Source organism: Andrographis paniculata, unplaced genomic scaffold (assembly GCF_009805555.1).
Source record: "Andrographis paniculata isolate CXL003 unplaced genomic scaffold, ASM980555v1 Contig34END, whole genome shotgun sequence".
NCBI classification, from domain to species: domain Eukaryota; kingdom Viridiplantae; phylum Streptophyta; class Magnoliopsida; order Lamiales; family Acanthaceae; genus Andrographis; species Andrographis paniculata.
In genome coordinates, this window is record NW_026137567.1 from 2,506,650 (window position 1) to 2,519,563 (window position 12,914).

Below are 12,914 nucleotides of genomic sequence, written 5' to 3' on the forward strand. Positions count from 1 at the left end.
GATTATTTATTAATTATATTAGAATATGTTATTATATTATAGTTTTACTTTTATAAATTTAAAATAATTAATTTTAATATATAAATTATTTTAATGATAAAATATATAAATTTAATAAAATCAACACAATATAGAAAATATAAATACTATTAATAATTTATTTTTGTATTAAAATTACATTATATAAATTTTATACTAAAAATAAATAAATTAAATTAAATTTATTGAAAATTATAAATATAATGAACTAATCGATAATTAACATAATAAATATATACACAAAAAATTATTATTTTATATTTTACATTATTTTTAATAGAAAAAATTGTTTATATTTTTCAATAAAAATATATTATTTTTTCAATCTAACTATAATAAAAATAAATATTATTTTATAACACTTTTACAATTTTCAATAACTAATAACAAAAAATTTCAAACATTCTAAACTCAAAAGAATACAATTGAATATATTAGAAAAAAATAAAATATAAATATCCTCAATTGTCATTTTACGTATAAACTGCTAATATCAAACAGTTGTTTTACCAAACATTTTAATACAAATAGCTAATCGAATCAGTTAGTCAAACTAGCTTATTGAATCAGCTAACAACTATCAGCTAATTGTCAAAACGCCCTAAATGTAGACTCTGAAGCTCCCGTTGATATTGGAATCGCAAGTACGGCAACAACCATCTTTGATAAAACTTTATATTTCATGTTGTTCCTCCACCACTCCAAGGCACAAAATAAAGACATATTTCCATCATGAATATAAACATTGTCCTCTAGGTATGCATCTAATTCAAATTTAGATACATGAATAGCTTCTTTTGCTCTTACAAGGCTCATAATTTGGTGAGACCAATAATTATTCATTACAAGAAAAAAACATTTTTGTAACAAAATTTTTTTGTCTCTAAATTTACTTTTTCCGTTACTAATGACATTAGAGACGGAATTAGGAATGGAATTACGTTAGCTACGTGAACTTTAGGGACGAAATTCCATTACAAATATATTATTTTTTTGTAGTGATTGCAGATTCAAATTGGATGGTGGCAGAGGAGATGTTGCTAGTCATATTGCACTCATTTGAGGATAACTCTTCAACAGTTAAGGCTATATAATCATTATATAGTTGTTGTAGTGATGCATTCACTTTGTTTACATACTCGGCAGCAACTTCTTCAAACTTGTATATCATTGGAAAATATATTTCAACGCCATGAAATTTAACCATTGGATTCAATACATTTGCAGCACCCATCAACATATTGCACTCACCCCAATATTTATCAAACTTTTCTTTCATTTGAGTTGCCATTTGTATCATAAAAAGATCATCATTCTTTGCCGTATCATCAATTACTTATTTCACCTTCCAAACCTCTTAAAATACAAATTAGCAGTAAGATATTCACTTTCAGAGATTACATTGGTAGCTAGGTCCAACACTTTCAAAAGTTTACAAACTTTCTCGGCACTCTATCATGGATATGCTAAATCTTAGCAAGATATAGATATGTCATATCTTATCAGATCCACACTTGGATTTGCTATATCTTATCAATCTACGGATATAGATATCAGCAAGATATGGATACGTCATATCTTATCAAATCCACACTTGGATTTGTTATATCTTATCAATCTACGGATATAGATATCTAAAGAAATACGGATAAAGATATCTAAGTAACACTCTTCTTTGCCGAGTGCATCTTATAGTGTTCTTCTAACTTTCTCTCAATCTTTATTTGAAGGTGCAAATGTATAATGAGGTTCTCTTTCTTGGTATTTTGAGAAGACAATCTTGAATTTTAAAGCAACATGTAACATGTGATATGTAAAATTCCACTTTGTTAGACAATCAATTATCAACTTCCTTTCTTTTAGATGCTTTCGTTCAACGATTTCACCAAAAGTCTTCAATCTTGAATCATTGAAGTTTACATACTTCATACTTTCACGAGCATTATGAATGACATCTTTGATTTGACTAAGTCCATCTTGCATTAAAAAATTCAATATGTGTGCGCAACATCTAATATAAAATAGAGCTCCATCGAGGACAAGTTTAGTGTTGCGTGAAATGTAATCTTTTAGATACCTCAAGCACGAGTCGTTATATGAAGCATTGTCAACTGATACTGAGAAGACTTTATCTTCGATCCTCCAAACCTTCAAACATTTGAAAATAGCATTGGCTACATCAATTCATCGCCTTGGAGCAAGTACCTTGATAAAGCTTAAAATCCTTTTATAAAATTTCCACCCAAAATCTATGACATAGCCAGTGATAACCATGTATTCAACATATTTGTTGTCAAACTAATCTTACTCACACTCTTTAATAATTCCTTCAACGCTTTTGCTTCATATTGTTATATAATCACTTTGTATATGAGAAACTTTTTGAAATTCAGAGTTTGCATACTGGAAGGACCATATAAAAGCATCGTCTTCTACAATGCTAAAAGGATACTCATGCACCATAATAGACGTGGCAATGGCTTCCCTCATCTTTTTATTAAAAAATCTAAACCCGGGATTTACTAACGGATCTTGGTAGTTGTACTGGATGACTTAAAAAAGGAATGATAATTTGTTTCTTTTGTGAAGCCATATGTACTGACCTTTGCAAACACCCTTATGAATGTCTCTTTAGATGGCTTGTGCTCGCACATCTTCCTCCGGTGGCAAATACATTTTTACAATACTTGCAAATAGCTTTCTTTTCACCTCTAGCAATTTCAATTTCATCAAAATCATTTCATACAATTGATTTTTATTTTTTTTCGTTTATTTTTTATTGGCATCTTCATTTGTTTGACACTATTGTGTGTATCATTCATAGTTGGATGACCAAAAATATTTGATTAATCCATCGAAGCCATTTTCTGTTAAAATAAAAAATAAAAAAATACACATTTAATTAATGAGATACATTAGAAACAAAAATATCAAAATTTGTTCAATAGCTTTCAGTATTTTATTTACATTATTTGTTCATTATTTTTCTAAAAAAATATATATAAAATTTATTCACAAGCCATTTAAATAAAATATAACACAATAAATAAAAATAATAAAAATAATGTTATAAAAAAACAAAAGAAATAACGTAGAAAAGAAAAAATTAGCATATAAAAAAAAACAAAATTATAAAATAAATAAAATATAACAAAAAAATCACAATAATATAAAATAAATATTTCAAAATTCATATCCAAATAAGAACAACGAAAAAAACCAAAAAATATTTAAATTTTTTTTACCTTACCGATCTTTCAAAATTCCACCATCAGTAGCAATAAAGAAGAAAAAAAAAGACGGAAAAAAAAATAGCGGGGCTTGGTGAAGAAGGTTGCAAGACATTAGCCGCCGTTATGAAAACAACAGAAAGTGAATATGTCCGGATCTGTGTATTGTACTGTACGATGCGATGGAAGATTGAGAGTATTTGAATTAGGGTTAAAAAAAACAAAGAAATTGTAGGGAAAGGAATATGCTTGCAGCATCTGTCCATATTTTGAAATTTTAAATGATAGTAAATACTGTTTATATAATTATTTTTTTAATAATAGATATATAATTAGAACCTTTTTAAAATTATTATTATATTTATATATATATCATTATTAGATACTCCCTCCCTCCATGAAATTAGTCCACTTTTTCTGTTTTGGGCGAAATTAGTTGCATTTTCTAATATAGTAATAATTAGAATACTAATTACAATTATAAATTTAACTATATTTTATTCAATTACTAATACTCCTAATTTTTATTGTTTTATTGTAAATTTAAAAGTAGGGCTAGAATTTTGAATAATAAAAATTAATAAATATGATATATGATATATATAAGTGTTTATGTGATGTCTAAAATTTTTAATTAATTTTTAGCATAATATAAAAAATATTTTATTTGATATTTTATGATTTAATATTAGTTAACAATGAGATTTGATTTAGATTTAATTTTTATATTTCATTAAAAAAAAATCATTTATCACTATTATTAAGAGTGAAAAATATCAATTTGTTCAAATAATGCATGTACCATATGAAAAAAAAATACTAAAGTGTCAAAATTATTGTATGTCGTAAATTTTTATACGGTATGATACCGTATCGAACATTTTTAGTACGACAATTGTATATACTTTTAGCATTGTTGGTATAATATATACCGAAAATATCAATACAATTTGATATTTTAATATTTGATTTATCGGTCTATATCAATAATTTAGTATATTGATACTAAAATAATTAATTTTCTAATATATTTTTAAAATTGTAAAATTATTTTTAATTTTTATATTTCAGCATAAAATATTATATTCTGATATCATACTTGTAATTCAATTAGAAATGACTCGATATTGTATTCAGATAATACCTCCATATTGTATACCACACCGAATTTTTTGGTATATTAAAAAAAATATCGATACCATACAAAAAAATGTTCAGTATACTGAAATTTGATATTTTCGGTTTTTTTTAGTTAGGTATGTGTTATTTATGTAATTTAGTATTTTTTCATCTATAAATTCAGTATACCAAATTGTTGGTACAATATCTCATTACGATAAAATAGCATACTAAAAATTTTGATACGATATATAAAATATGAGTTATAAATCTATCCCTACCAACAATCAAATTTGAAAAATTTGATGTTTTGTTTATATTAAAATTTTAGTATTTAGGCTGTTATTTTTGTATTTAAATTATTACAATTAATTTTTTTTATTTAATTGCATAATTTACAATCAATATAATACTGTGATATTTTTTTAAAATAAAACAATTTCAATAAATAAAACATTAAATTTAAATAAAATAAAATAAAATAAAAAATATTTCAACTTTTATTTCAATAATTCATCAAAAATAAAAATAGTTAAAATAATATTTTATTACATGTATTATATTAACTAATCATACTAATTAACTATACAAACTAAATTTTCTTAAACTCCGCGCCAAAAAGAAACGCGACTAATTTCGCGGACGGAGGGAGTATAAAACTATTCTTAATTAATAATATAATGAGAAAATATTTTGTATAACAATAATATTATTAAACATGCCGACCTGTTTGATAAAGAGACTTTTTTTTTAAGTCTAAGCTACTCTATTTAAAGAAAAAGACTTTAACAAAAATATAAACGTGACGTTTTTAATAAATAGATCGGGCCAGGCCAGGCCAAGTTGCAGGACAGTCTGGCCTATTTTCACCCCTAGCCGTGGAATTAGCGAAGAAAAAGATTTATTATGTCCGACCCTGAGGCCGACGAAAGGGTTTACTCCCACCGTTAATACTATGTCGGCTAAATGGCCTATAAGAGGCAAACTTGGCAACCAGCTGTCGAGAACTTCGGTTTACGACCACCTAAGACCAAAGACACCCGTTAAGAAATCCGTCTTCACGGGGATGACGTTTGGTAAAGGCTCAGTCTCAACCATGCCGAAGGGGAGACAAAAGAAGGTCAGGAGAGAGCCTAATGTCAGAATCATCGTCCTAAGTCCGAAAGCCTCAAGTTTAGAAAAAGAAGAAAACATACAAAGGACCCAAACCTAAGGCCATTGTCGCAGAGGTGAGGAGTGAGAATGGAAAATAGGTCGGACTATCACCACAGCCGAAGATCACCATTATTTCCAAAGCAACACGGAAGCCTTTTGTCGTGAAAGAGAATGAAAAATAAATTGCGAACAAACCGAAGCCTTCCACCAAAGGATAATAGGGGATTGAACATGACTCAAAAGAGGCGAGTTCAAAATAAGAAAATGTATGCTCGTATAGAAGCGAAAGGGCCACTGGAGCTACCTAAAAAAAACACAAACTGATCAGCCCCTCGAAAAATAAAGTAGGCCAAGAAATCGCCTCCAAAAGGGAAGCAGACTAATGAGTTGCCTCCAAAAGAGAAGCAGACTAATGAGCCTCTTCCAAAAAGAAAGCAGAAAGAGGAGTTCCTTCCAAAAGAAAAGTTGGATAAGGAGCCCTTGCCAAAAAGAGAAGATGAAGAAGTCTCTTCTAACGTAAAAGTAGATGGAGGAACCCCTTTCAAAAAGAAAGTGGACTAACGAGCTTCTTTAAAAAAAAACAACAGAAATTTCTTTCAAAAAAGAAGCAAATAAATAAGTCTATTCAAACAAGAAAACAGATAAAAAAAAAAAAAATCTTATTCTAAAAACAAAGCAGATCGTGGAACTCCTATCAAAAGTCAAACAACAGTAGAAGCAAAAAAAAAAAAAGGACAAGCCCACGAATAAAGGGGAGCCCTCAAAGCCCCATCAAATAAGGGCTCCATCCATGGTAAGGCTTTTGCCACCATAATTTAAGGCTCCGGAAGGATTTCAAAAATTAGAGAAAATTGTTTTGACGAAGAGCCTATCGCTGAATGAAATAATGTGGCAACCATGATAGGATTAAGAGGCTCGGATTTGGCTAAAACCAACATGTCAAATCTTTGCGAATTCGTACCTCAATGGAACAATCGTCTTAATTATTATTTGAAGCAAATTACATATCTACATTTGTTCGCAATCTCATTCATTAATCAATACTCTCATCCGACGGCTCCTATTAATTCAGAACAATCTTGAATTCCACATTTAGGAGGCTATGCGGACCAGACTTGAAATATTCAATTTTAATTTGATATTTTGATAAATCCAAGTGTCAACAATTTTAACCATCAATACTTTCTTTTTTATTTTTTTTAACGATGTAGAAATTTCGTTGCTGAATAAATCTCCAATCGAATTTAATAACCTACAAATTAAGTCCGGTAAGACAAAAACAATAGTTTTACATCCAAGTAGACGTAAAAACAAACCCAAACATTAACAATATATAACAACCAGATCAATATCAAGATCAAGATCAGTAAAACCCAAGTCAGTAAAGGACTAGCAACGGAATCGACAAGCATCATACATACATACATACTACAACAATGCGACCAGGCTGCGTCTGAAACTGTGCAATCTTGTCGAGCACCGGGGCGTGAAGTTGAGTCCAAACATTTCTTTATCGGGTACCACAATGCCAATGAGCTTTGCCACAAGAAATGCACTCTCAGCAATGTGTTCCATGTCCTCTGTTTTGGTCCACAGCCGATGAGCTAACTGCATCCTTCTGTATTTGCTGTTGAGACCTATTCCCCACTTCAGGAACAGCCTCTCCCGTTCTTGCTCAGACAGCTTCTTCGACATCCGTCTGCTAAGCATTCGCCTCTCCTCTACGAGAGACCTCCCACTGTTCAAGTTTGCAATGGGCATCACAACACCAAATATGAAATGAATCCATAAACATACAAATAAATAAAAATCAAGATGGTGCTTGGAAAGAACATGGCATGGATATTACCTCGACTCTAGTGTTACACATCGTCCGCTCACTATGGTCTTATCTCCCCGAGAGAATTTATCTTTCAAGAATCTCATCCGCCTCAACTCCACCTCTAGATATATTGCATCTGAAGGATCGCCTTGGAAAAGCATGAAGAAGTAGGTTCTATGCACCATCGAGGCATTGCAAGCATGCCAAAGTTCGATGATTTCTCGTTGAAGTCTTTTAAACTCAACAGTCCAGCTTGAATGACTTTCGGATTCATCCTCAATCGGGTCTAATCCAATGTCTTTGACATTCTTCTTCAGTTCAATGTCCTTTGACTACAAAACAAAACAGATCAACCATCACTCTAAAAGTAACAAAATATAATCAGAGAATGAGAAAAAAAACACACTCACTGGACTCTCGATGAATGAAGGTTCAGTTGGAAGTTCGAACTTCTCTCTAGTGTCATTGGTGAATTCTGGAATTGAAGTGTCAATGCTGATATCATGAGCATTTCCTGGAGAAGGGTGAAACTCCTTTCCTGATAAACTCTTTCGATCAAATGTTAAAGGCAATTGTTTCCTATCAAACCTGAGAGACATTCCCTCTGATTCAAGACATGGTGTCTTCTCAAGCAAATTTACCGTGTCAAACCAAGGAGACGATGAGTTGGCAATGCTTGCCTTGCAGCTTCTACTTCTAGTCAATTTCAATCTTCTATTCATCAAGTCGTTTTCTAGGGGAGATATATCAGGAATATGAATGGAGCTTAATTCTTTCTCTTCCTTATCTACTGAAAATGATAGTGGAGTCATTTGTTGGCTTTCCTTTAAGGACATAGTCACGGAGGCAATACTATCCTGTGTCTCGGCAGCAGAATCCCTCATTGGAAAAGGTTGATGATGTCGATTATTATGCAAAGGAGTCATTGGTGATACTTCTGCAAATCCAGTATTCTCATGAGATGAAAACTTGGATTGTTCAGCCACTACACTACTCAATTCCTCAGTCTCAATGCAACGAACTTCTCTGCACAGATCCTCCGAACTCCTGTTGCTTTGCTTGTCCATCTCCTCCCAGCCATTGTATGAATAACATTCACTGGAGTTCGAGTTGTTTATCAAGATCCTTGGAGATGTGTCACCATGTGGATAGTTCCCATCAAAATATGGAACTCTCACAATATGATCCTGCGAACTTGTTCGACTGTGTCCATCTGAACAGTAAGGATCTGCCAGAAAAGATGACTCCTGTTCTTGGATTTCAATATCTGGTGATCTTTGCACTCGCAAATGAGGATAGTGCGGAGACCTCACCTACCAGAAAAATCATGAAAAAGTTGGACATACTGCAAAGCGACATATCAAGAGAAGATCATTGTTCACTCTAACGAAGGATTACCTCTGTCGCTGTATTTGCATTATCTCTGAGCATTTGCAACAAATCACGTACTTGTGACTGAGCAATATCTTTTTTCAGAATTAGATCATTAATCTCTTCCTCGAGCTACAAGAAAGATAAGAGATTTGGTTTCAGCTTCAAGTTTATATTATCAATCTAACGGAGTTTAAGCTATTTGTCAGCATAAATTCTGCAACTGGGAGGTCAGACTTTCAACATTTTTGTAGCATGAACATAGAAATATATACCTCTTTTATATGTAAATTCATTACCTTTGCAATTCGAAGATCTTTCTCTCTCAATATTGCCTGATAGTTTGATGGTGTGGAAGTAGATTGAGGACTTCTCAGCTCACTCTCCAGTCGAGCCAACTCTCTCTGCAAATACTTAACCAATGCTTTGTCAGACATGACTACATTCACATGGGCATTAGTGGCCACCTCCTTCGCACAGCTAGCAAACAGAAGAGTGTTCCTTGATTGCTCAACATGACTGTGAGCAGGGCTCATTGTGCAGATGATGGCCGTCCTTGCATTTCCTCCCAATGATGTTTGTAAAATTCGAGTCAGTTTAGAGTCTCTGTATGGAATGTGTCCATTTCGACCCTTGCTGTGTAGAGTTTTAAGACAGGCAAACCACTTTTAAAGCCAATGATCTTGCAAAGGACAAAGGTTAATAGGAATGCAATTTTAATCCCGAAATCAGTATTGATATCTATTTTACACCCTCATGACACAAGCATAAACCATTGTATTACACAATATTTTTCAGTCAATCTCGATGGAGGCAAAAGTTACAAGACTAAAACTAATAATATGGTTTTAGAAGAAAATGATTATTTCATTATCAACAACAATATGGAAACTTTATGTAGAAAAAAAAGAAAAGATTAGCATAGAAAATTGCTAATATTCGAACTATTACTGCATTGTTTTATGGTGGTAGTAAAACATAATTTCATAAGACAAAAGCTAACACTCATTTATAGAATCAAACTACAAACTTGCTCCAACATAAATACATATCATCAATATGTACCTCAGCTTGCGAATAACAGTTCCAAGGGTCAGCAAACTGCGATTTATGTGGCAGCCTTCTTTTAGCCTTGTACCCGCCGATAATGATTGGGATGCTCGTTCGCTTCCAGCCAGATCAACAAAATTCTACAATTTAATAAGAAACTGATTTCATTAAGAAAATATAAATGAAAGATATTGTACTAATGTTTTTGGTAGATATTCTATACCACGGTGGCAGAAAGCGTGCTTGAACTGTCCCTGCCTAGCAACTGACGAGAAGAACTATCGATCGTCTGCAAAATAACGTCGATTGTTAAAGGCATTGAAAACCATTGACAGTAAATAGTTGAAAAAGAAATAAGTAGCTGCACCAATCTAATGATCTGGTGCGATCGGGAGCTCATTTCATTGAGGGCAGTCTCTCCTATCTGTCTTTGAGCTGCAATGACACGCAAAACAGGGAATTGCAGCATTACAGATATTCCAAGAAATCCAGCAAATTAATCCCTAGTCATACCTTAATTACAGTTATCAAGCATTAAATCTTATCCGAAGCCTTATTTACGTTTGACAAGAAATGTCCAACAAAATCACAATTTTAGCTCCACGACAAGACAAGTGTGTGGTTCAGTTTTAATTGCAAGACAACGCAAAGGAATGTTAAGATTACATTAAAAGAGCCTTTTTAACTGTTAATTTTCAGTAATCTTAACTAACAATTCTAAAGATTCTAAGACAGAAACAAGAAAGATTTTTCGTGTGGAAGTAATTTTGCATCACTTGGATGGTGAAATTGACCTACCATCACATACTGAAAGGAGCTGAGTCACATGATTCCAGTCCGTCAAAACTTCCTCTGTGAGCTTTTCGACTATGGTCCCTCTCTACCAAAACAACAAACAAACCAATCAATCCATTAAAGAGCAAAATAAAAGCCCCCAAACAGAATGCTTGGACAAAAAGACCATGAGATTCACCTCCGGATCATCTAAAAGTCTCAGAGGAGTGAAATCTGCACTGAGAAGATCTCTAACAGATTCATTGTAAATCTCCATAGCAGAAAACTTGAGGACAAATTCCCTGTCCGGATGCTGAAATTCCTTGTGTTGTTATAATGCCATACTTATATACACAAGCATAATACAGTTTTAGCTTAACTTAGCTTAGCTTACTTTGTGTATGTAGTCGTATATGTCGGCTATAGCAAACTCAGTAATGCCACTCATTGTGTATGTCTTCCCGCTGCTGGTTTGGCCGTATGCAAAAACACTTGCTGCATACCATATACATATATAGATATATATATATATATATATATAACAAACAAAGAATCAGTGAGTATAGAATAGAAAGCACATCAAAGGAAACAACAGTGGTGAAAATGGAAAGCAAGCACAGTAGCAGAGTAGTAGTGACGTCACCATACCATTCAGTCCATCCACAACTGAAATGGCAACTTCTTTGGCTCCCTTCTCGTACACCTCCCTCGTCGTGCAATCGGTCCGGAACACCCGATCTACATTCCTTTCAAAAATATATTAGTTCAGCTGTCGATATAGCAGTAGCAGTGGAAGCAGGATGATTCAAACACTAGACTAGATCAGATTCAGATCAGATCTACAAGTAGTTGCTAAAATAAAGCTCAAGAGAACCGTGTTGTGCTCTTACATCTAACTAAGTTTCACCTATCATCAATACAGCACAGCGCGCCATGGATGGAAGACGGAATTAATGAATTGAGAAATTCTCACCGAATGTGTAGGCGGAGGGATACAGAGACCTGTCCGAAGCAGAAGAAAGCCCTGCGTTTCTGTAAACAATGGTGTCGTCGTTGATGCATTCCCAGTCGACAACGTCGTTCCGGAGGATTTCCTTTGAGTTCATGGGCCTCAGCCTAACCGACACGTAAATCCTCTCGGCATTGGGCTCCTCCACGATCGTCCCCATTGGGAACCCTAACAATAATAAACAATTCCCTTCTCTCTCAACAATGGGATGAAAAGGGGATCGTCGTGGGCATGGCAGGCGGAAAACTACAAAGGAGAAGAATTAGGGTCAGAGAATTTGGGAGGGAGGGAGGTTTCCTTCCAATCCAATGATGATACTTGCCCGGCGATATATATATGTGCCAATGCAATGCCTTCCCTCCTGTCAGACAGTCAGTCAGTCAATCAGTCAGTATCATCCATGGCCATTTCATAATTGAAATGGAAGGCATTGCTTTGGTTTGGTTGCAGTGAAGACGAAATAGAGAGAGAGAGAGAATAGAAAATTCGGCAAGAGAAGGGCGATGTGTGTGGTGTGGGTGTGGTCCGTATCCAAACATCAACACATTGAAATAGAATACATACACACAGGCAGGCCAGGGTGTCAGCGGTCAGCAGCAGAAGGCGCCATGGTCACATCCATGAATGTCTGCGTCTGTACAGCAACTCACTGATGAGTCGGTCGGTCTGTCAGACTCAGAGCTTTGTTTGAAAAAGGAAAGAAAAGATTAATGCTACTAATTTCTTCAATAAACTATTGAAAAAGAGTCACTCGGTGGGGTGGGGTGGGGTGGGGTGGGGTTTAAGTTAGAATTTCTGCACCGGAAGAAGAAGAAAGCATCCATCTTCATCTTTGCATTTGCATTTATACTTTTGTTTGGCAGATTCAGAGGGATTTCTACTGTTACCTCCATCCCGTCGTTAGCACCAAATAATTTGTTTTTACAGTTTTTTGAAATACATTTATACATTTTAATTATGGTTTAAAATTTATAATTTATAATTTTTTTTATTTTAATTAATTTATTTAATCATTTTAATTTAAAATTATTTTTATTAAATTATAATTATTTTTATTAATATATTTTTTAATTACTCACTAATTATACAATACCTAAAATTTAATGTCTAATTTAAATGGAACAAATTAGCGGGAGACAAAGAGAGTATTTACTAATTTTTAAAAAAATATATATTAAATTAAATTATTATTTTTATTTTCTATATTATAATAAAAATCAATTTTATATTTGTGTCAATATCTATTGACAATATTTCTAATTTAAAATTTTTAGTATTTGTAAATCAAATTCTCAAATAAGCACACTTTATGTTGAAATATTAATATTATATTAATAGAGTGGGC

General features: G+C 32.9%; 1 protein-coding gene across 2 annotated transcripts; it reads right to left on the reverse strand.

Moving 5' to 3' along the window:
• Positions 1–6,812: 6,812 nt before the first annotated feature.
• Positions 6,813–12,106, reverse strand: LOC127248773 (kinesin-like protein KIN-7E). 2 transcript variants are annotated; one of them, XM_051271292.1, is made up of 13 exons: positions 11,534–12,106; positions 11,209–11,298; positions 10,955–11,055; positions 10,760–10,873; positions 10,585–10,666; positions 10,154–10,221; positions 10,010–10,075; positions 9,802–9,926; positions 9,036–9,372; positions 8,764–8,868; positions 7,776–8,678; positions 7,393–7,697; positions 6,813–7,281 (listed from the first exon to the last, which is right to left on the reverse strand). In XM_051271292.1, the coding sequence occupies exons 1-13, from the start codon at positions 11,727–11,729 to the stop codon at positions 6,972–6,974; spliced, it is 2,802 nt and encodes a 933-aa protein (XP_051127249.1). In that variant the 5' UTR covers positions 11,730–12,106; the 3' UTR covers positions 6,813–6,971. The 2 variants fall into 2 exon arrangements, with proteins under 2 accessions (XP_051127249.1, XP_051127251.1); XM_051271294.1 differs by having other exon boundaries at positions 11,209–11,306.
• Positions 12,107–12,914: the final 808 nt, after the last annotated feature.